The following is a 25094-nucleotide window of genomic DNA, read 5'->3' as shown; positions in this document are numbered from 1 at the left end:
TTACTTAACTACACATTCAGTTCATCCTTTCATAAGAACTATACCATCCGTAACAGCAAAGTTAATCTCATGTATCTAATAAGTAAATATAATTAAGCTTTCAGTGTATTAACAGTATCTTGAGAAAATGTCAACTTCTACACTCCTCAGGAGTTATTTTAAAAATGTTAAACGTGTGTATACATGAACTATATGTTTATGTACAACCTGTTCGTTATGATTTTAATCAAATAGAAAACCAATTCAATTTTGAACAAGTCATGCAAAATATATTGAACAAGTCATGCAAAAAAGAGAAACACAAAGCAAAATTGTTACGAATAAAAGAAAAGGTATGGGAACGAATTACACAATTCTAGGTTCTAATATATATAAAGTTCATATTGAATTATGATAAATAGTATATGTCCTGTACCTCTGAGCCATCTAGATGATTCAGAAGTTATGACCACATTTCTGGAATGGTTTTATTACAAGCCATTTTCCTAAGGGCAGTATTCTTAAAGTTATTTTTATGAACAACATTTATAATAAATATTTACATATTCAGTATACAGAAATATATATAGTTTAACAAACATTCCAGCCATCTACATTCAAATGAAGATTTAAGAATATTACAACGTATATGTTATGTTGTTAGAACACCCTTTTGAAGGTATGCATAGGCATTCCTGAGAAACAAAAAATAAATAGGCAGAATGTAGGAAAGGAGGTAAGAAAATAATCACAAAAAGGAAATACTATGAGATAGAGCTAATGTACTAGTCCATTCAGAGTTGGTCAGCAACACAAAGTACTGCAGGTTTATATGCGAGCTGCTGACATACTAATGGCTGGTATAACCTATTCAGTGTAAAGGTGATGGTTAACCAGGTGGAAAGTTTTCTGCTTTTGGTCTGCATATATGGGCTATTAGATCTACACTTAGACCTGCAGTTTACTGGCTCTCAAAAAGGTATTGTGACATTGCACTCCATATGCTTTATGAAAATATGCTTATAAATGTAGAATATGCTTTATGCAAAAGGTTTCACCGGAATATGCTTTATGCAAAAGGTTTCTTGTAAGGTATCATTACAAAGCTTATAATCTACTGAGTGTGTTCATCCTATTTGTTTGCATGTATTATTTATATGTCTGGAGTTAGGAGAATAAGATATAAACTTGTATTACCCAGACCCTGAGTCTGTGTTGCAGCAGGCTAGCGTGTCTGGCTCAACAAGGCAGGGTTCTGGAGTCCTAAGCTGGCAGGGAAAACAGGCTCCGAGGTAATTTCAGCACATCAGGTCACAGTCCCAAGGGGGTCTCTGTGACCAAACCTGTCACAGGTATATTTTGCAAATGTTGCTAACTCTATAAGGGAATCAGTACTTGATATGATCTAGGCCTTTCATGTAGTCAGTATAGTCTGTTGCCCGTCAGAATAGCACTAAGTGACCATCGAAGGGCCGTAATGGGAAGCCCAGAAAGTTGGGCGGTATTGCCTAGATTAGAACACAACTAGAATTCAAAGGGGTTTGTCACAGTTGTGAGCAAATATAACTCCTTTGAGCTCCCCTGCTAATTCTGTGGAGTAGGTTTTCATGACAGCATGTACAGGAGACTCAGTCAGATCCCAGTGTATATGGTGGATACTATTAAACTTCCGTGCCCTGGAATGAAGGTCCATCAAGATATCATAGAAAATGTATTTTTAAAATTACCTATCTGCATGTGATATAGTCATGCTGAATCACTGTCAGAAAGATCCTTCAGGCTTGTGTTGCGTTCTGTGTTGGGAGTTGTGTGATGCCATAGAGGTATTAGAGGTCTCATGAAGAATCTTGCCTAATTGATTTAGTATAGAACAGACTGGATGATCTTCAGGAGCTGTTTTACATTTTTGTTTTACGGTAGTAAAGGAGCTTTTGTCAGTCTGATGTTCAGGCAAGTCAAACTCATGCTGAAGCTGTATAAAAGTCTTCATTATGGTATTGTTCAGAACATCACACAGAATACAAATGCCATGATTTAGCTCACCCTTGCAAAACTGAAACAGAAATTGACTAACCTCTGTTCTGTACCATGATGATAGTGGGGGGAAAATAGTTTATTGACCTGTCAAAAGAAAATGACTTGTCCTGGGCAAGTAGCCCTGTAGAATTTTCGAATACGAGCCACTTACACTGGACAGTCTAAACAGTAATATTATGAGGTGCTTCTGTAATACACACAACACATAACAGTTGAATAAAACACTCTGGATCTTCAGAAGATGCTTAAGCCACCATGCAGCTAGAGAGGGCTAAGAGGGACTATTTGGAGTATTTTTCTGAGTTCATATTTTTCCCTATTTATGGTCAAAGAAGTGTCTGTATGTTCAGGCAAATGAACTCCGCTAGCTAGGAGGTAGTGGACATGAGAAGCTTGCTATAGTGACATGATAGGTTTAGTGAACATCCAGTGGCAGACATTTACAAAACTTTTCTTAAACATCACATTTATCTCCAGACTTCTTCTCCTTGGCCAGATCTATTCCGCCCCCAACAATCTTCTATTCATTGAACTTTTTGAAACTTTGCACTTTTAGAGAGAGGTAAGGGATTGGCTCTGTGTACACATAAATTTGCAGAGGGACAATAGGGTTGAGGTCTGTTATTTCTCACCTCTATATATTATTTATTTATTTAAAAACATTTTTGCTGCTAACAAGCATGTTATCTCTGGAGACACAAATCCACAGTTTGAGAACTGCAAAACTAAGCATCTCTGATGGTACCTTCTAGACTGAGCACTGAGTCCCATTGGGTAGATAGAAAGATTAACCTAAATAATCTCTACAGAAGCCCCTGGACCCCATAAGACTGGGTTCCTAACCCATGAACTATTGGAACTCCTGGTGGAGCAGGCATGAGGCTGGCCTCTGACCCCACTTTCCAAGAGTGAGGGCCCTTGGGAGACCACTAGCAATCGAGGACAGCCCTGGTGTCTGCAGTGGCTAAGCGGTCTCTTATGCCAGTAGCTTCCTTTTCTGGGAAGCATAAAGACAAGTTGGACTCTGAGTGCAACGCCTCCAAAGAGAAGAGGTGAAGCTCACCCTCCTGGGACCTGGCTGCAAGGCTTCAGAGGACTACCAGCCTGTTGAACGTTAAAGGTGCCCCCAAAGCTTCAGAGAAGCTCCCTGAGCACTGAAGCCGGTACCAGGCTAGCAGACCCCACCGTAAGGGAGGTCACATACATCACAGCAGTGTCCATGTTAGCTTTTTGGTATTGAGGCAGGGAGCAGTCACTGTCTGAGGTGGTACCAGTAGGAGCCTCACTCCAGGACTGGCTGCCTGATTACCTCCGACTCCAGTCCCTGTGGCATCACCTGGTATGTGCTCCCCCTCTTTGGATCATAGTACTGGCACTCTTTTGGCTGTGAGAGCCTTGGTCACTCTGAGGCTCCCTTCCTGCTCTCTGATCAAGCCCTCTGTACACTTACGGAGTGAGAACCACCCCATCAGAAAACTCTGCCTTCTCATCATCCGTTTTCCAGGGCAGCGGTCAGTCTTTCCCAGCAGGTCCCAGGACTCGGCATTCTCAGGGTCTCCAAAGGGGACTTGGAGTACCTACCCGTGACCGAGGATGCAGGATGGCACAGGTTTGACCCAGTGCTAATACCAGTGATTCCAATTGCTGTGGACCCCTGCATCCTGTGATTATAGCATGTGGCGCACGTGGCCCCTATGGGGGCTGCAATTTTATCCTGGCCCAGCCCACAAGGCGCAGAATGTCGCCCCTGCACCAGGCACTGGATTCATCTCTGCTGTGGACTTGTGCATGCAGCCAGGAGACAGCAGCCACTGTGCTGGCTCAAGATGACCAGAGTGTGATCCTGTCCGGAGATGACAAAGTCCTGGCCAATAGCTTGGCACCGGACCGGTCGACTACTACACCCAAGGACTATAAGATTTTCCGTGACCTCATGAGGTGGGTGGCAGGAGCCTTGGAGATATCCACAGAGGAGCTGCAAAACATGCTGCACAAATGCCTGGACACTTTACGCTTGTCAGTTTCAGGGCATGTTGCAATCTCAGTCAGTGAGGGCCTTTTGGAATCTAAAAGGGTCCTCTAGCAGGCTTCAGCGTCAGTGGCAACAACACTGAAATGAGCAGATAGGAGGGACGAGATCCCAGTGATTGGATCTGAACAGTTCTATTCCCACCCAGCACTGGGGTCCCTGGTGGTGGTGGTGGCTAACAAGAGAACTCGCCAGGGCCACCAGAAATTGACTTCAAAGGGCAAGGAGATTAAATGCCTTGTCTTGCTCAGCGAAAAGGCATACTCTACGGTAAGCCTTCAGATGAGGCTCTCCAGTTATCAGGCAGTCCTAGTAAACTATGATTACATCAACTGAAATGTGTTGTAATAATTTATTGACAAGATACCACAGGACTGCAGGGACAAGTTCCAGTTCCAGACGATTCTTGTGGAGGGGCACGTGGTAGCTAGAACAGTGCTACCAGCAGCACTGGATGCCACAGATATGGCTTCCGGGGCAATGGCAACACCAATAGCAATAGCAATCACCAAGCAGCCATCACTAGAGAACTGCAGGCAACAACTGAAGACTTATCCGTTGAGGGCTACTCACTCTTTCACGAGAGGAGATGTGAGGTAATGAAGTCCCTGCAAGACTCTTCATCCACCCTCAGATCATTGGGGATGTTTGCCACAGCCTCCCAAAGGAGGCACTTCATGCTCCACTCTTAGCAGCAGCACGAACAGCCGTTCTCACATTTCACACAGCCTGAGCCATGCAGCTGCAGGCAGAGATCCTCAGGGAGGAATCCCGCCACAGGATCTACTTCCCAGTCGCACCACTCTGCATTGGTGCTGACCGGGCAGCAGGTTTGACGTCGTGTCTGTGGACAGCACACCACTGTGCCTGCGATTCCAGACCTCCTCTCTATTTAGCAACCATCTGGCGCCTTCCAACAGGCCTGGTCTAGTTTCACCTCAGACCACTGGGCCCTGGAGGTGGCCCAGAGAGTTTACACCATTGTGTTTCTCTTCCTTCCCCCTAACTATCCCTCCTCCACATCCCCTTCAGGGACTTTTCCCAAGAATTTGCTTTGACAGGAGGTGCAGACCGTCCTCACTTTCAGTGCTATAGAGAACATTCCCTCTCCATAGAGGTGAAGAGGGTTCTATTCACATTACTTTCTTAGCCCTAAGTAAACTGGCTTGAGGGTGCGGGAGGAGGCTTTGACCAGTACTGGACCCCTCTGAGGACTGAACATCTGTCAAGAAGCTCAAGTTCAAGTCGGCTTCCTTTGGGTCCATCATTTCCCTCCTTGGATCAGAAAGCCTGGTATGCTGCTCTTGACCTCCAAGGATATGTACTTCCACACTGTGATTCACCTGGTACACAGGCACTTTTGGAGGATTCTGTTAGACCACAGCCGCTACTGATGCCAGGTGTTGCCCTTCATTGCTCTCTTCAACACTCTGCGTATCATGGCAGCATTTGCTTCTGTTACCCTGCCCGAAAGGCTCTGCTTCTGTCAGATCCACCCACCATCCCTGCCACTTCGGAGTCTGGATGTCACGAGTGGTAGTGAAGGAACTAGGTGCGTCAGGGCGGTTCCGTGGTTATGCGAGGGAGGAAGAGACAAATGGGCCACCCTGAGGAATACAGCTGACTAGAAAATTCTCTCTCGCATGTGCACTGTGGAATATGTATAGAGAGTATACATCTCAAAGAACATCAGTTACAGTGCAGGTAAGTAACCTCCTTTTTCCAGATACTGAAATTAGGCTGACTGGACTGTAATTCCCCAGGACAGCTTTGTTCCCTTTTTTGCCCTCCTCCAGTTCTCTGGGACCTCACCCAACCTCCATGAATCCTCAAAGATAATAGCTGTTAAAGGTTAGTGAAGTCCAAATCAGACTGTGAAGAGCTACAAAGGGAACTCTCAAGCTAGGTGACCGGACAACTAAATGGCAGATGAAATTCAGTGTTGATAAATGCAAAGTAATACATATTGGAAAACATAATCCCAACTATACATATAAAATGATGGGGTCTAAATTAGCTGTTACCACTCAACAGAGAGAGATCTTGGAGTAATTGTGAATAGTTCTCTGAAAACATCCACTCAGTATGCAGCGGCAGTCGAAAAAGCAAACAGAATGTTGGGAATCATTATGAAAGGGATAGATAATAAGACAGAAAATATCATATTGCCTCTCTGTAAATCCACGGTGTGTCCACATCTTGACTATTGCGTGCACTGTGGTCGCCGCATCTCAAAAAAGATTTATTGGAATTGGGAAAGGTTCAGTAAAGGGAAACAAAAATGATTAGGGGTGTAGAACAGCTTCTATATGAGGAGAGATTAATAAGACTGGGACTTTTCAGCTTGGAAAAGAGACGACTAAGGGGGGATGTGATTGAGGTCTATAAAATGATGACTGGTGTGGAGAAAATAAATAAGGAAGTGTTATTTACTGCATGGTCTACAAGAACTAGGGGTCACCAAATGAAATTAGTAGGCAGCAGGTTTAAAACAAACAAAAGGAAGTATTTCTTCACACAATGCACAGTCAACCTGTGGAACTTATTGCCAAGGGATGTTGTGAAGGCCAAGACTATAACAGTGTTCAAAAAAGAACTAGATAAATTCATGGAGGACAGGTCCATCAATGACTATTAGCCAGGAAGGGCAGGGATGGTGTCCCTGGTCTCTGTTTGCCAGAAGCTGGGAATGGGCGACGGGATAGATCACTCGATGATTACCTGTTCTGTTCATTCCCTCTGGGGCACCTGTTAGTGGCCACTGTCGGAAGACAGGATACTGGGCTAGAAGGACCTTTGGTCTGACCCGGTATGGTGGGTGGTATGTAATCGTTCCGAGATTGCTTCAGCTATTTTCTTACGTATCCTGTCGTAAATTTCATTGGACGCTGCTGACTTGTATACATCTAATTTACTTAAATATTCTTTAACCTGCTCTTTCCCTATTTTGACACCAATATTTCTTCCCCCTTATTGTTAATATTGTGTTAAATATCTGGTCACAATTTACTTTTTTAGTGAAGATGGAAGTAAAATAGGTGTTAAACAACTTAGCCTTCGGGTTCATCCCTTATTAGTTCTCCTTCCCCACTAAGTAAAAGACCGACTTGCATTTTCCTTTGTCTTTCTCTTTCTCCTAATCTGTTTATAAAACCTCTTCTCATTGCCTTTTATGTTCCCAACTAGGGGTAACTCATTTTGTACCTTAGCCTTTCTGATTTTGTTCCTATATGCTTGTAATATTTTTTTTTTGCACTCCTTAGCTATTTCTCTGTGTTTCCACTTTTTTTTAGGATTTCTTTTTGATTTTTCAGGAGCTGCCGGTGAATCCATATTGCCCTCTTACTATCTTTCCTTCCCATCGGGATAGTTTGCTGTTGTGCCTTTAATATTGTCTCTGAGATCTGCCAGCTCTCTTGAACTTCTACCTTACTACCAGTTCTCTGAGTTTGTTAAAGTCAGTTTTTTTGAAGTCTTTTGTTCTTATTTTGCTGCTCTCACTCCTTTCTTTCCTTAGTTCATGAAATCTGTCGTTTTATTATCACTTTCACCTAAATTGCCGTCAATCTTCAGATTTGTAACCAATCCTTCCTTGTTAGTCAGAAACAGGTCTAAAATGACTGTGCCCCTGGTTAACTTTTCCACCTTCTGAAACAAAAAGTAATACAACTCTGTGGATTAATTGTGTAACATGACTGGTTTGCACAACTTGGTTTAAATTTGAAACTCATAAACATTATTAACTGGATTGTGCTAACTAGTCTCATTTAGCAATGACTACATAATGCCATGTTCCTTGTGCTGTGATGTTCAGTTCATTTTCATTTCTCCCAGTTTCCTTAGTCTGGGCTGTTTATAATGGGCTAAAGTTTTGCTTCAAACCAGGGTATGATATGGGACTTGATTTCAATTCAAAGGATTCAATCTAAAGTTTCATCTATTTATTAAACTCTAAATGCTGCCTTCCCTGTGTACTGAGCTGATCCACAAACTAAATTTTTGGCATTTTTTTGAAACTATCTTTATTTTCTTTAAGCTGCAACAAATAGTTCAGTCCCAGATGTCTGTGCCACTTGCCATGCTAACGCCACGTGTCAGCAAAAAGAAGGCAAAAACGTCTGCATCTGTAACTATGGATTTGTGGGTAATGGGAGGACTCATTGTCAAGGTAGGCTATGATTTGTGAATGTGTGCAATTGCTAACAATCTTAGGGCTTGTCTATATGGTCTGTTGCTGCGCAGCAAGGCTGATGTATGAATCTACAACGCTCTGGCCGGCCCCCCACCGAGTGCCTGGGTGGACTCTGCTACAAGGCACTAGATGTTCTGCAGTGCACTTTGGCACTGCAGTCAAAGTGCACTGGGGAACTTTCTGGGTGTGGCAGCATGGTCGACAAGGCCAGGGAATGTGCAGCAGGCTAAAGTGCTGTAGGTTTAAACTCTGGGTTGCCAAACGTGAACAAACAGTGTAGACAAGCCCTTATCAAAATATTTGGTCCTGGATGATGGCACCAAGTTCTTAGTCTGAGACCTATGTTCATACCTAACAGTCGCTCCAAAACCAAGAATGCCAACAGATGGTTTTTTCAAAACTGTTAACAGTGGCAGGGGTGGGGTATGTTGGGCTGGATTTCATCAATTGCATTTAAAATAAGTGATGATTTGTAGCTGGTAAACTATCCAAACAAATACTGGTGATAGTGCGTTTACCTCGGTTTTTTTTCAAATTCTAAGACGTTTGACTCAGAGACAGTCCACTTAAACTTGATCCAAAATCTGTTTTGAAAAAAAAAATTTTTTCCCCACAAAACTTTAAACATTATAAATGTTTACGTGATTGTTTTTAAAAAAATAATTCCAGTGGAACTTTAAAAACAAATACTCCCATTCAGCATTAGCATCCCAATCATTACTTTACTGAGAACCAGAAAATGAAACTGACTATAAACAAAATTGAGATGGATTTTACTGATTTTTCCAGTTCTGTCATCTTGGATGATGATTTTTAAAATTCTTCCAGTTCTCATATCATAGAATCATAGAATATCAGGGTTGGAAGGGACCTCAGGAGGTCATCTAGTCCAACCCCCTGCTCAAAGCAGGACCAATCTCCAATTAAATCATCCCAGCCAGGGCTTTGTCAAGCCTGACCTTAAAAACTTCTAAGGAAGGAGATTCCACCACCTCCCTAGGCAACGCATTCCAGTGTTTCACCACCCTCCTAGTGAAAAAGTTTTTCGTAATATCCAACCTAAACCTCCCCTACTGCAACTTGAGACCATTACTCCTTGTCTGTCCTCTTCTACCACTGAGAATAGTCTAGAACCATCCTGTCTGGAACCACCTCTCAAGTAGTTGAAAGCAGCTATCAAATCCCGCCTCATTCTTCTCTTCTGCAGACTAAACAATCCCAGTTCCCTCAGCCTCTCCTCATAAGTCATGTGTTCCAGACCCCTAATCATTTTTGTTGCCCTTCGCTGGACTCTCTCCAATTTATCCACATCCTTCTTGTAGTGTGGGGCCCAAAACTGGACACACTACTCCAGATGAGGCCTCACCAGTGTCGAATAGAGGGGAACGATCACGTCCCTCGATCTGCTCGCTATGCCCCTACTTATACATCCCAAAATGCCATTGGCCTTCTTGGCTACAAGGGCACACTGCTGACTCATATCCAGCTTCTCGTCCACTGTCACCCCTAGGTCCTTTTCTGCAGAACTGCTGCCTAGCCATTCAGTCCCTAGTCTGTAGCGGTGCATTGGGTTCTTCCGTCCTAAGTGCAGGACCCTGCACTTATCCTTATTGAACCTCATCAGATTTCTTTTGGCCCAATCCTCCAATTTGTCTAGGTCCCTTCGTATCCTATCCCTGCCCTCCAGCGTATCTACCACTCCTCCCAGGTTAGTATCATCCGCAAATTTGCTGAGAGTGCAATCCACACCATCCTCCAGATCATTTATGAAGATACTGAACAAAACCGGCCCCAGGACCGACCCCTGGGGCACTCCACTTGACACCGGCTGCCAACTAGACATGGAGCCATTGATCACTACCTGTTGAGCCCGACAATCTAGCCAACTTTCTACCCACCTTATAGTGCATTCATCCAGCCCATACTTCTTTAACTTGCTGACAAGAATACTGTGGGAGACCGTGTCAAAAGCTTTGCTAAAGTCAAGAAACAATACATCCACTGCTTTCCCTTCATCCACAGAACCAGTAATCTCATCATAGAAGGCGATTAGATTAGTCAGGCATGACCTACCCTTGGTGAATCCATGCTGACTGTTGCTGATCACTTTCCTCTTGTGTAAGTGCTTCAGGACTGATTCTTTGAGGACCTGCTCCATGATTTTTCCGGGGACTGAGGTGAGGCTGACTGGTCTGTAGTTCCCAGGACCCTCCTTCTTCCCTTTTTTAAAGATTGGCACTACATTAGCCTTTTTCCAATCATCTGGGACTTCCCCCGTTCGCGACGAGTTTTCAGAGATAATGGCCAATGGCTCTGCAATCACATCCGCCAATTCCTTTAGCACTCTCGGATGCAATTCGTCTGGCCCCATGGACTTGTGCACGTCCAGCTTTTCTAAATAGTCCCTAACCACCTCTTTCTTCACAGAGGGCTGGCCATCTACTCCCCATGTTGTGATGCCCAGCGCAGCAGTCTGGGAGCTGTCCTTGTTAGTGAAGATAGAGGCAAAAAAAGCATTGAGCACATTAGCTTTCTCCACATCCTCTGTCACTAGGTTGCCTCCCTCATTCAGTAAGGGGCCCACACTTTCCTTGGCTTTCTCCTTGTTGCCAACATATCTGAAGAAACCCTTCTTGTTACTCTTGACATCTCTTGCTAGCTGCAGCTCCAGGTGCGATTTGGCCCTTCTGATTTCATTCCTACATGCCCGAGCAATATTTTTATACTCTTCCCTGGTCATATGTCCAACCTTCCACTTCTTGTAAGCTTCTTTTTTATGTTTAAGATCCGCTAGGATTTCACCGTTAAGCCAATCTGGTCGCCTGCCATATTTACTATTCTTTCGACTCATCGGGACGGTTTGTCCCTGTAACCTCAACAGGGATTCCTTGAAATACAGCCAGCTCTCCTGGACTCCTTTCCCCTTCATGTTAGTCCCCCAGGGGATCCTACCCATCCGTTCCCTGTGGGAGTCGAAGTCTGCTTTCCTGAAGTCCAGGGTCCGTATCCTGCTGCTTACCTTTCTTCCCTGTGTCAGGATCCTGAACTCAACCAACTCATGGTCACTGCCTCCCACATTCCCGTCCACTTTTGCTTCCCCCACTAATTCTTCCCTGTTTGTGAGCAGCAGGTCAAGAAAAGCTCCCCTCCCTAGTTGGCTCGTCTAGCACTTGCACCAGGAAATTGTCCCCTACGCTTTCCAAAAACTTCCTGGATTGTCTGTGCACCGCTGTATTGCTCTCCCAGCAGATATCAGGAAAATTAAAGTCACCCATGAGAACCAGGGCATGCGATCTAGTAGCTTCTGCAAGTTGCTGGAAGAAAGCCTCATCCACCTCATCCCCCTATTCATAGGTAGTGTTCATAACATATGTTGTTTGTTTCCAATATATAATTATTAAGTTGGCACAGTCTCTTTAATACTTGCAGGGTTGTTGCAGCCGTGTTGGTCCCTGGATATTAGAGAGACAAGGTTGGTAGGATACTATCTTTTATCGGACCAACTTCTGTTGGTGAAGGAGACAAGCTTTTGAGCTGTACAGACCTGAAGAAGAGCTCTGTGCCGCTGGAAAGCTTGTCTCTCTCCACAACAGAAGTTGGGCCAATAAAAGATATTACCTCGCCCACGTTGGCTCCCTTTTAATATTGTGTATCACACGTGGATGGAGCAGTAAGTGAACCGGTGACGTCCAGTGACCATGACAATACCCTGTATTAGAACAACAGTTGCAAAGTACTGTAGCTGACGGGTGATTATTAGCAGAGCTAACAAATTAGAAAAAAACCTCGTAAGGAGAAGTCTGACTGCTTGACAATGACAGGTTTGATTTGATTTTTAATCTCTGACATGTTTTGAATATACCTACAGATAAAGATGAATGCCAGATTGGAGCTAGCAAGATCTGTGGCGAGCATACATCATGTCACAATACACATGGAAGTTTTTACTGCATTTGTCTTGAAGGATACCATCCCTCTAACAACAACAAGATATTTATTCCCAATGATGGCACATATTGTGCAGGTAAATACAACAACTAGGCTCACATGCTAGGGATCTGGGACTTCATAATCTATTTTCTGTGACAAACATGGCTGTTTCTTTGCAATCACATTAAGATTTTATTTTTGAAAGTACATGAAAGCAGTTATTGGACACCTGCACCTAATGTACATCCCAAACTTGCAAACACTTGCAACCATATCTTGCTCTCATTATTGCGAGTTAGTCCCATTACGTGGAATGCTGTCTTACACTCATTCTTGTTCTGTTAATATGAATTATTGATATAAAGCTTGGTTTGAACAAAAGCCTTGCTGGCAAAATGAAACCAGAAATGAAGACAATAGGATGATATTCCTTCTTTCCACTTCCCTATTTTTCCTTGCATATCAGTTTATTATTTTTTTGTTTACTGTGGAATATTCTCCTTCAGCTGAAGTGTGGACTTCCATGGCACAATGACTGTTCAGTTTTAATTGATCAAAAATACAGATGCTGGGTATTTCCTGGTCAGTAGTATGAAATAGACTGGAGACGATAATGTCTGTTTGCCATGTAGTAACTAAAACTGATAGTAAAGTTATAGATTTTTGTGTGTAAGGGCCCAGTCTTCTATGGTGCTGAGCACCTCCTGGAAGTTGATGAGCCCCTGCATCTCCCAGTGAGGCTAGCAGGAGTTGAGGGCGCTTTACATCTTCTAGGATACACTTGGTACATTGCAGGATTGGGCCCTAAAAATAAAAGCACTTAAAAAGATTGTAACGTTTGATCTGGGTTTCTAGATATAGATGAGTGCCAGGTGTCAGGTCTGTGTGGTGTCGGGGGACGATGTGTGAACACTATCGGAAGCTACAGCTGCTACTGTATGGAAGGATATAGACCAGAAAATGGAACAGAATTTTTTCATCCAGCTGGGAACACTGTTTCGTGCAAAGGTGAGAGCCTATGGATGTTATTCATGCTAACAGATACAATCAGATCTATCACCATATCATGGTACCTGCACTGACCTACAGTTCTGAGTTTCCCGGTTTGTAGCCCTCTTTAGGTGTTACCTTTTTGTTTTTGCAAATTCAACATGTCTCATTGATGCTTGGATGATAAGGTTGACAGTGGCTATAGATCACTATAGGCTCTCAGCAGTGGGTTGAGTGTGCAAGGTCAGTGAAGTGAAATGCCAGGAAGGTGATATAGTTCGTTTCTGAGTAAAGAAGAAATTTGCCACATCCTATTTGCATAGTCAGATTGCCTCAAGGGGAAAGGAAGAGCGGGATTAATAGCTGGTGAATAAGATCAAGTGAATAAAATAAGCCTAGGAAAGAGGAATAAAATAATAAATTAGCCATTTGATAACATACTGTGCTGTATGCAAGAATAAACTACTCTGGGTTTATTTGGGTTTTTTTGGCCATAAACAGAAATTAATCTGAACTTGAAATAAATACTACTTTGTCTTCCCTCTTCTTCTTTTCTCCAGTATCAATTAAAATTGCAGCTCCATATCTGAGACAGACACACACAACACTAGCAGTCCTCAATATAACTGTCATGCACACATGTATCCAAGGTGAAGTGAACAGCTAGTGATTACAGAACTAACTTGCCACTACATAGTTCTCTCATTTACATAGTATTGCAACACTTTGGCAGTTAAGCGTACACTTGTAGTGTATTGAGTTAGGCTAAAATTTCCTACTTGAGTTTTTCAAGTTAGGCACCTCAATAAGTCACCTAATTTTCAGAGGTGCTGATCACCTGCATATCTCGTTGACTTCACTGGCACCCTGTCTGAATAACTTAAATAAATTAATTGACTATATAACTGCTTCTGTGGTCTATAGCTCAGAAAGTATTCAAGATTTCTGTGGCATTTTGCACACATGCATCACAAATGTTCTTGTCTGTGGAAAAGCCTATCAAATGAGAAGGTGTCATTGACTTAATGGGAAGCCATCAGTTTTTCTTAAGCTATGTGGGGGCTTCTTCTAAGCATCCCTGCAGCTCTTAATAGAGTGTCAGGCCATCTGTGATCTCCCCCAATAGCTCCACTATCTCCAGGATGGAAAAAGATTATGAGCAACCTCCTACAAAAGATTTCTGTTGGGACTGGGCTGTCATCAGATCCTGCTAACAAATGGCATCTCATGTAACTCAGTAACTTTTCCACTTGGCATTAGTGACAGAATAACCAGCTCCATCAGATTTCACACTAAAATATCATTACTTACTAATGCAGAATTCTGTATTTCCTGGGATAACTTGGGCATCCTTTCATTGAGTATGTAAAACTTGAAGTGCTCATTGGCAGCGGCTAGGAGGAAGCAGAAGGCTCAGTTCCTAAGAAGTCAGTTAATGTAGGTGAGATTTTTACCTCAAAACAGCAGGTTTCAATTTCTGATCTGCGTTTTGTTTTCTGGGGCAACTTGTTGGCGTCTTAAGAATAAAGATGCTAACAGTAATGACATGGAAAAGGTTAGGTATAAACACCGAAGGTAATTCATAGGACAGAAAAAGAACTACAGGAAATTGAAAATAAAATTGGTCTTGATTTTTATAAGTAACAAAAAGTGAGGCAATGGTATCGCATGGGAAATCTTTAATCACGGTCAGAATTTTTTTTTCAAAGCAAAGTAAAGAGTGAGCTTCAACAAAGAAGAAGAAAATGGCATTCGCTGGTCCTGTATTACAATCTACTCAAAGAAATCCCCATTTGTGGAGGCAGCTGTAGTGAAATGCCAGTGAATTTGGCTTTTCTAACACCGTTGAACTGCGTTTTTGACCCATCTTGTATCTTGCTTTCAGTCTCAAGTCTTTTTTTTTGTCAGTTAGTTGAGTCTAGCAGAATACTAGCTCTGGGTGGGGTTAATGCCTAACGATTAATTGAAATAAGATTAGTTCTCAGTTGTTGTAGTGTTAATCACTGAGAACCTGAATAAGAGAGAAAGTTGAATATCTTCAGGATACATTTTAAGGCCCTGATTCTGCAATGAAGCTCTGTGCTGGTGTTCTCCTGCCACCCACAAAGTGCTCATTGCCAGGTTGGAGCCTAAAGCAATAAATGGCATGTAACTCTGTGCAAAATGTACTTATTACTCTTATTAACATATCCCAGCTGAGCTCCTTCCCGCTTCCTCAGAAGATGATTTTATCCAGTACATTTCTGACATGTCTCCTGTCCTCCCCAAAATAAATTGTTTTCCATTTAGTCTATCCATGGAATACAAATGTGTGGTGTCCATTTCTTGATAAAAGCTAGTTTCACTAGCAAGAGCTGCCTTCTCCTGACATAACTGTTCAAAATCTGAAAAGATGAACTATTTCACCTTTTTTATTGCAATTGTCCCTTCCTGAACTGCCAGGAAGAACTTTTTGTTAGACAAATCAGCAAGTCTGTGAATAGCAGCCCTGGCTTCTTCCATATTAGTAATGGAGCCATTTAAAATATTCTTTAGGCCCTTAAAACTCCACAGGTGACTCTCTTACCATCTCAGGTATGAAATATTTCCGCAAGTGTTTGCAGTCTGTTCCTGCTCAGGAAGACCAAGAATACACACATTTTATTCCAAAACTAGATTTCAAAGTACCGGTATTTTCATATGATGACTTTACAGTGCGTGTTAGTTCAACTTTGCCAGTTCTCACACCAGGCCGTGATCTCATGCAGCTGCTGCTATTATTTTATTACTAATTATTTGTATTACTGTAATGTCTAGGAGCCCTAGTAATAGACCAGTACTCCATTGTGCAAGGTGCTGTACAAACACTGAACCAAGTTTCACATCAGGATATTTTAAATGGCACAGGTCCTTTGTTCTTTTCTGATTTAAACATGTGGATGAGGATGTAATTTGTCTTGGAAACCTGTAACTTCCTTTTGGAGTTAATGATCAGGATTGATTTCAAATTACAGCATAGTTCTGTGAGGGTAGGGGGCATTTTTGTGCATGGTGGTAGTGTCTAGGAAGAAATGAGGACTCTCTAACAGATGGAAACCTAAATATGGTGGTCTCCTTCTCCCCCCTCGCCTTTTTTTTTTTTTAAGGCTTACACTAAAAACAAATAGGTGCTGGGCATTGGATCAAAGAGATGGACTCTTTTGTGCCATCTTCTGCTGTATTTTATGCCTTTGTGTAATGCAGATTCAGTATAATGGAGTTGTTTTACATTTCAAACAATGTGTAGCAGAGCATGTTTCTATAAATGTGAACTCATTTAGATTCTTGTTTTAAACGGAAAGTCCTCATGCTGTAGCCATGAACCTCTTATGTTCTTGCATTTCTAATGACCTCATGTGGTTTTTCTCCCCCCACCCCCGCTTTCCATCTTTGCTTGTAGCTGTGGATTGTGGGGTCCCACCTTCTGTCTTGAATGCACATTCAGCTCCTCTAAGGCGGACCACCTATGGAAGTGAAGTTGCTTATATTTGCCTACATGGTTATGTTATGGAAAGTGGCAACCAGACTGCAGTTTGTAATGCCAAAGGACAATGGGAAGGTGCTGATCTGGTGTGCAAAGGTAAAGGAAATGTACATACAGATTTCTGGATGATAGAAATTATTTCAGAAATAACCAACAGTAGCGGTCACCACCTAAGCCCTGGTCTACACTAGTGGGGGGATCGATCTGAGTTACGCAACTTCAGCTGTGTGAATAACAAAGCTGAAGTCGACATACTTAAATTGACTTACCGTGGTGTCTTCACCGCGGAGAGTTGACTGTTGCCGCTCCCTTGTCGACTCCGCCTGCACCTCTCGCAGAGCTGGAGTACAGGAGTCGACGGGAGAGCGCTCGGGGATCGATTTATTGCATCTAGACTAGATGCGATAAATCGATCCCCGCTGGATCGATCGCTGCCTGCCCGATCTGGCGGGTAGTGAAGACATACCCTTAGAGACGATCAATGAGAATTCCCCATTGCCTGGTTGAGAATTCCACCTGTAGACTCTAGCAGCATTTACAGAACACTCAAAACATAAAAGACATAAATTAGTTTTCTTGTGTGTGTTGTTTATAAGACCATAAAATATAAAAACTAAACGACTTTAAAAACTAAGTGTCAATTTCTCAACTGGTGTAAATCTCTGTAGCTCCAGAAATCTACACTGATTTACACCATTTTAGGATCTGGCACTATGGCCCAGTTTTTTTAAAGTTATTTAGGTGTTGCTGCGCTCAGTGTCACAACTGCTAATGGAATTAGGAGCCTACATTTCATTATCAAAAGGATTTAGGTACTTAAGGGTCTAAATCCTACTATCAATGGAATTTAGATTCCTAAGTGCCTAGGTCCTTTTTGAAAATGAGACATAGGCTCCCAAATGAGTTAAGTTTTACAAAGCTGAGCACAGCAGTGCCTAAATACCATTAAAATCTGGGCCTAAATCTGCTTTTGCTGCTGTTTTTTGTTTCCTTTTTTTGTATTTTGTTCGGCTTGGTAATGAAACTAGGCTAGTCTATTTCACTTTTTGATTCTTTGGCACTTAAACGTTGTTGTTTTTGTTTGGATTTGCTAAAGTTAAATATTTAAAATAAACCCTGTTTTAATGGAAGATGCAGGAAAATATTTCTCTGGTTTAATACAAACTAAGGGTCTGATGTGGCTTAGAGCCAGATCTTGTAACTGCTTATGTATGTGAGTAAAGTTACTCACGTGAGTAGTCCCATTGACTTACATAGGTTTGTCGATGCGAGTGAAGCTATGCTTATGCCTAAGCGTTTGCAAGATCTGGTTGTAAACCAGGAATTACTTTGATATCCTATCACCTCCACCCATCACTCTGTTAATGGGAAGCGCCCTGCCTCCCTCTAGCCAATCGTGGCACCTCTTCCGCTATGTCTTCACTGTTAACTCCTCTTCCCCCACCCCCTCCCCCCCTTCCAGTAGCTATCTCAATGTCAAACCCTACTGGAGGTAGACAAGGCACATAGTTTTACCTTGATGTAGCTAATTGAGGTCATGAACTTGAGTAGCTGTATCAAGATAAAACTCTGCTTTGTCACCACTAGAATTTTACATTGAGACGAGTCCTTCAGTGTAAGAATACACCTCTTTGCCATTTAAGATGTAGCCTTAGGGTACATCTGCACTGGAATAAAAGGCTAAAAATTGCTATGTAGACGTACAGGCTCGGGCCAGAGTCTGGGCTCCGGGGCCCTCCTCTCACGTATATGCAGCAGTTTTACAGCCCTGTGGCCAGGGAGCCCAAGTCAGCTGATCCTGGCCAGCTGTGGGTGTTTAATTGCTGCGTAGACACATCCTTTGAGGCTCTAAGATTGACCAACAGCAGCCCTCCTAAGTAGGCTGTCACCTGGAAGGCGTTGCAGCTCCAGTCTGGGGTTATTGCTCACTCTTCTGGCCCAGTCTGACACTGATGCTGATACTGTTTAGAAATTTAAGCATTACTATCACTTATGATCCTTTTAAAAGTCACAGTTCTAGACTGTTGTCAGCTGCTAACAGTAACTACTTGAGCATTTTATTATTCATTATTTGACATAAACCATAAAGCCCTTTGTTTTTTATGAATGGAGGGATGTGGCCTGTCAAGTTCATATTAAGGTGAAAAACAAGAGTAAACAAAAAAGAAGTTATCTGACAGAATTCCAGTATAGAGCCACTCAGAGGGTCTTTATTAATTCTTATTATTAACTGATATTCCCTTATACTTAATTATCATCTTTACTCCATCTTTAACTTGGCACAGTTGCATGATTAATGTCTCATGGAACTGATTCTGCATGGCTAATTCTTCTGTTCTTTGGTATCAAGTTTAGTCTATGCCTAAATAGAATGTGCTTAGCCCGTATTTCAGTCTTACTGCCTCTATTTTTGGAATCTGCCCCAATATCTTTGTTTTAGTTCAGGGTTCAGATGCCTAAAAAGCATTTGATTACATAGACAGAAAACACCACTCTCTCACTTCTACATTTCAATCTTGCTGGGTATGGCGGATAACAGTGGGGGGGGATGGTTTGAGGCAAGGCTTGCTTATAGTTCCTCCTGTCCAAATCCTCACTTAGTCTTCTAAAAAAAAATCCCTGTCACATATCACTCTGCTTCAATAAGGTAGTCTCAAACTGAAGGCTCTGAGGTTGAATATTTGCTTATAATTCAGTAGTTCTGGAAGAGAAGCTTATTCTAACGTTTCACAGCATATACATGCTTTCCAAGGTAGAGGCAGAAAGATAACTATCCTAGTGGGATTGTTTTCCATTGCTACATATTTCTTTTAAAATTTTCACTTAAAGGTTTTATACTGTAAGTTGTTCAACTTTGTCAAATTTTTCTATTTATCTGTTTCTGGCTACAACTTCAAAATTACTTTAAGCCCACTTTTCAACTAATAATTCAAGCTTTCTCCTTGCCGCCATCTGTGAGTCCTAGGAAAAATATGGTTTAATTCTTAATATAGTGTCCCATTGTTCATTTTTTAACAAAGTAAGGCGTAATCCTGAATAGTAGTGTTGGATTCACTCTGGATTTCACATTGTACTTTAGCTTCAAATTATATTCTTCCATTAACTTGATCTTTTCTCTTTTATTATTTTAATTCCATAATTTTATTATGAAACTCCACAAAATTGCTGAGTAAGTGAACCAATTTCAAGTTATTACCACATTTATTTTCTAATCATCTCCACAGAGGCTTGAATAACCCATAGAAATTTTCCTATGTGATTTCTTCTTGTCCTGGTCGAAAGCAGTTCTACTTACCTTCCCCTGTTATTCCATCATGGGATAGGTTTTTTTTTTCTTACCTCCTAAATAAATAGAGAGTAATCAACAGGTTTACAAATCCTTGGTAAATATCAGAAACAAAACAATCATCATTACAACAGTGAGCTTTTCTTTAGAGAGACATTATACAGGAATAGAGTCATCAGCTCTCTCTCTTTAACCAGGTGTTATTTTACAAAATGAGCATCATTACAACACCTATGTCCTGTCATTTCTAGTCCACTGTGGAATACTGTATTGCTACTTATTATGGTATTGCAATAGCACCTAGGAGCCCTAATCGAGGCTTAGGGCCCAGTGTGCTAGGAACTGTACAAACTACATTCCTGCATCCCAAATGCTGATGCTGTTGTTTGTCTGTATCTGTACAGCACCAAGCACAGAGAGGTCCTGGTCCTGGGGCTCTTAAGCACTGTGGTAATACAAAGAAATAATGATAATTAGGTCTGTCAAGTGATTTAAAAATATTAATTGCTGTTAATTGCGCTGTTAAACAAAAATAGAATACCATTTATTTAAATGTTTTGGATGTTTTCTACATTTTCAAATATATTGATTTCAGTTGCAACACAGTATACAAAGTGTACAGTGTCCATTTTATATTTATTTTTTATTACAAATATTTGCACTGTAAAAAAACAAAAGAAATAGTATTTTTAGTTCACCTCATACAAGTACTGTAGTATAATCTCTTTATCATGAAAGATGAACATATAAATGTAGAATTATGTACAAAAAATAGCTTCATGCAAAAATAAAACAATGGAAAACTCTAGAGCCTACAAGTCCACTCATTCCTACTTCTTGTTCAGCCAGTCACTCAGACAAACAATTTTGGTTACAATTTGCAGGAGATAATGCTGCCCGCTTCTTTTTTACAATGTCACCTGAAAGCGAGAACAGACGTTCACATGGCATTGTTGTAGCCGCCGTCACAAGATATTTACGTGCCAGATGCGCTAAAGATTCATATGTCCCTTCATGCTTCAGCCACCATTCCAAAGGACATGCATTCATGTCAATGACTGGTTCTGCTCAATAACGATCCAAAGCAGTGCAGACCGACCCATGTTCATTTTCATTATCTGAGTCAGATGTCACCAGCAGAATCATAGAATATAGAATATCAGAGTTGGAAGGGACCTCAGAAGGTCATCTAGTCCAACCCCCTGCTCAAAGCAGGACCAATCCCCAATTTTTGCCCTAGATTCCTAAATGGCCCCCTCAAGGATTGAATTCACAACCCTAGGTTTAGCAGGCCAGTGCTCAAACCACTGAGCAGAAGGTTGATTTTCTTTTTTGGTGGTTTGGGTTCTGTAGTTTTTGCATCTGAGTGTTGCTCTTTTAAGACTTCTGAAAGCATGCTCCACATCTCATCCCTCTCGGATTTTGGACGACACTGCAGATTCTTAAACCTTGGGTTGAATGCTGTAGCTATTTTTAGTAATCTCACATCGTACCTTCTTTGCGTTTTGTCAAATCTGCTGTGAAAATGTTCTTAAAACGAACATGTGCTGGGTCATCATCTGCGACTGCTATAACATGAAATGCAGGTAAAACAGAGCAGGGGACGTACAATTCTCTCCCAAGGAGTTCAGTCACAAATTTAATTAACACGTTCTTTTTTTAACGAGCATCATCAGCATGGAAGCATGTCCTCTGGAATGGTGGCCAAAGCATGAAACGGCATATGTATGTTTAGCATATCTGGTATGTAAATATCTTGCAACGCTGGCTTCAAAAGTGCCATGCGAATGTCTCTTCTCACTTTCAGGTGACATTGTAAATAAGAAGCAGGCAGCATTATCTCTCATAAATGTAAACAAACTTGTTTGTCTTAGCGATTGGCTGAACAAGAAGTAGGACTGAATGGACTTGTAGGCTCTAAAGTTTTACATTGGTTTGTTTTTGAGTGCAGTTATGTAACCAAAAAAAAATCTAAATAGATAAAGAGATTGCACTACAGTACTTGTATAAGGTATTTCTTTTGTTTATCATTTTTACAGTGCAAATATTTGTAATAAAAATAATAATATAAAGTGAGCACTGTACACTTTGTATTCTGTGTTATAAAAGAAATCAATATATTTGAAAATGTAGAAAAACATCCAAAAATATTTAATAAGTTTCCGCTGATATTCTATTGTTTAACAGTGTGATTAAGTGTGATTAATTTTTTTTGAGTTGATCGCGTGAGTTAACTGCGATTAATCAATAGCCCTAATAATAATGATAACAATAAGTATCTCTTCTTTAAACCCTGTGACTAGTCTTGGCTTGTTTCCATTGTCAATTTTACTTCTCTATTTTTTTCCCTCAGAAATAGACTGTGGCAGACCTTTGTGGATTCCACACGCAGAAATGATCTGGGACAACTCCACAACTCTAGGAAGCATGGTGTACTATAAATGTAGTGAAGGGTTTCATTTTAGTGGAGAGAAGAATTTTTCGCAATGCACAATAATTCAGAAATGGGAAAATATCACTGGTGCATGTGAAGGTAAATATGTTTCAGTGCAGGTTTATGTTCTTTTCCATCAGATTTAAAGACCCTTCATCTCAAATTCAAACAAGACTTTCTTAAAGTATGATTTTATTCTGAAAAGTGACTAATAATTAGGCTTGGCAGAATTCAGTTAATCTTGACAATAATGTCAACGTTGATTTTTCTTTTTTTAAGTGTTTTTGGGTTTTTTTAGATTTTTATTGATTTAAATGTTCATGAGTCTGGGAAGTTATGGGAGGGCCAGACAATTATTTAATGACAGATGTTGAGATTCAAAAAGTTAAAGATTTGTACACTGTTAAAACACAAATTATTAATATCACATGTCAAAGTATACAAAGTAAATATCCTCAAATCAACAAATCATACCTGTTTTTACTATTCATTCTCTAGTCCAATGGTTCTCAGTTAGTGGTACATGTATCCCTGGGGGAGCGCAGAGGTCTTCCAGGGGTACATCAACTCATCTAGATATTTGCCTAGTTTTACAACAGGCTACATAAAAAGCACTAGCAAAGTCAGTATAAACTAAAATTTCATACAGACAATGACTTCTTTGTACTGATCTAATAAGTGCAATATTTACATTCCAGTTGATTATTTTGTAATTCACATGATAAAAATGAGAAAGTAAGCAATTTTTCAGTAATAGTGTGCTGTGAACACTTTTTTGTATTTCTATATCTGATTTTGTAACCAAGTAGTTTTTAAGTGAGGTGAAACTTGGGGTACACAAGACAGATTAGACTCCTGAAAGGGGTACAGTAGTCTGGAGAGGTTGAGAGTCACTGCTCTAGTCTGTTTGTAAACCTAATTCAAAAGTCTGAATCCCTGGATTTTGACTCTACTAAGTTCTCAAGTGGCATTTTTCTTACTTTTTCTATCTTTGAATGTCAATTATTATTGATGGAAATATTTTTCTTTGGTTTGTGGGTGTACAGTGAAATTGACGTTTACTGACATTTACCAGTACAAATCTAATCCTTCCAACCCTACTAATAATTGAATTTTATTCCGAAATAGATCTTTCTCCTGAATATCCTCAAGTCCGTATCTGCTGACATTACAGCTAAAATAAGATTTTGTTTTACTACTTTTTGCTCTGGGTATGACTTCAGAACCTAAACAGCTGTGGGACAAGGAACTGGATTCTTTTTTGGCTCACATATCAACAGACTTGTTCATGCGGTTTCAATGACAGGGTCCTGTTGCAAAGGCAGACGGCGACGTGCAGAATCTGTACTGTTTGTGGTTGTGAACTAGAAGGAAAGAACCCAGGTTGACTTTCAGATCCAACGTTGAATGTGCAAGGCTAGCAGTTGCTTGGTTTAGAAGTAAAAAGATGGTTTTTGATTAAAAGGAGTCATTGAGAAGAATCCCATAATGTCATTTTTATAGTACGGTTTTGTCTTTCCTAATGGATTTTATATTTCACATTCTCCTAAGGGTTCACTTTCAGTGACTACATTAACTAATTTCTTAACACTGACTAGCAAACATTTTTTCATGAAAATTGTTTTTGATCTTTTTCAGTAACGGACTGTGGCAGACCTCCTTCAATCCCCAACACAGACATGATTTGGAACAACATTTCCCAGCTGGGGAGTTCAGTGCACTACCAATGTAAGAAGGGATTCCGCAGCATAAATGGGAGTAATACGTCACGTTGTATTTATAATGGATCCTGGGAAATTCCGGCTATAATATGTAAAGGTAGGAGTGTAATGAAAACCTCTGCCTTTTATTTGTAGATGTGTTTTAAATTCCGCTTCAAACTTTACTCCTGGGGGAATTCTGCACCACTGTGCCTGCGCAGAATTTATGTACCCCGCAGATTTCTTTGCTTCCCTACAGAAAAATGACTTTCTGACGGGGAAGCAAAGGGAAGCCACAAGAGCGGTCATGTGACTTTCCCCCCAGCAGTATATTTCAGGTGCCCAGGGCAGCCGACAGAGAAGTAACCCACACCTGGATCCCCTCTACACTTGGATCCTGCCTTGCTGAGCCTGCCTGCCCATACCTGGTGCATCTAGTATGGAGTGGCATGGCTCTGGGGTGTTTTGGGGGCAGGCACGGTCCTTGTACTGTGTCAGGGTTGGGTTCAGCCTCCCCACTGAATCTGTGCCTTGTGGTGCGGGGGGACGGGAGCTGCATAGTGATCTCCCTCCTCTGTGTAGCCAGTGGCCTGTGCTCCCCAATGCCATGCTGGAGCCTCCACATTTATTTGACCAATAAAATTCACAGCATTTTGCAGAATTTAAAAATATTGTGCACAGAATTTTAATTTTTTTTTTGGTGCAGAATGCCCTCAGGAGTAAAACTTGTGTCCTGAAACTAGGATAGGTAGAAGGCCAAAAAAAGCCTGTTTTAGTTTACTTTGTAGGTGTTAATCCACCACAGGTTGGGATGTCAGGCTTACATGATGCACACACGGCAATTCTAAAAAATGTAAAGCACCAGGCTAACTTGCAGCAAGGTGTCTTGGCCACATTCTTCTTTTACCTTCGTGTTAGTTTCATTTTTCATTTTAAATAGAAATTGGCAAAACTACCGAGTCTGCCCAATGAATTTATGACCTGCAAAATTTAATTTTAAAAGCCAAGGAATTTT

At 41.2% G+C, this 25094-nt stretch overlaps 1 protein-coding gene across 12 annotated transcripts in view; it reads left to right on the top strand.

Moving 5' to 3' along the window:
• The window catches only part of SUSD1 (sushi domain containing 1), a 102264-nt gene that overhangs the window by 3901 nt on the left and 73269 nt on the right, over positions 1-25094 (top strand). For 11 of the 12 annotated variants that reach the window (XR_006290865.1, XR_006290864.1, XR_006290863.1 and 8 more), the window contains exons 2-7: positions 8082-8213; positions 12106-12261; positions 13023-13175; positions 16576-16755; positions 22299-22478; positions 24018-24197. Coding sequence is in view for 8 of the 12 variants with exons in the window: in XM_043546535.1 (XP_043402470.1) it covers positions 8082-8213; positions 12106-12261; positions 13023-13175; positions 16576-16755; positions 22299-22478; positions 24018-24197 (981 nt within the window). In the remaining 4 variants the exon portion in view is untranslated. The remainder of the gene's footprint in view (positions 1-8081; positions 8214-12105; positions 12262-13022; positions 13176-16575; positions 16756-22298; positions 22479-24017; positions 24198-25094) is intronic. The other variant, XM_037902131.2, reaches the window with a different exon arrangement.

This window comes from Chelonia mydas, chromosome 5 (assembly GCF_015237465.2).
Source record: "Chelonia mydas isolate rCheMyd1 chromosome 5, rCheMyd1.pri.v2, whole genome shotgun sequence".
Classification (NCBI taxonomy): domain Eukaryota; kingdom Metazoa; phylum Chordata; order Testudines; family Cheloniidae; genus Chelonia; species Chelonia mydas.
Note: the sequence above shows the minus strand (reverse complement) of the source record. Positions and strands in the feature narration are given on the sequence as shown.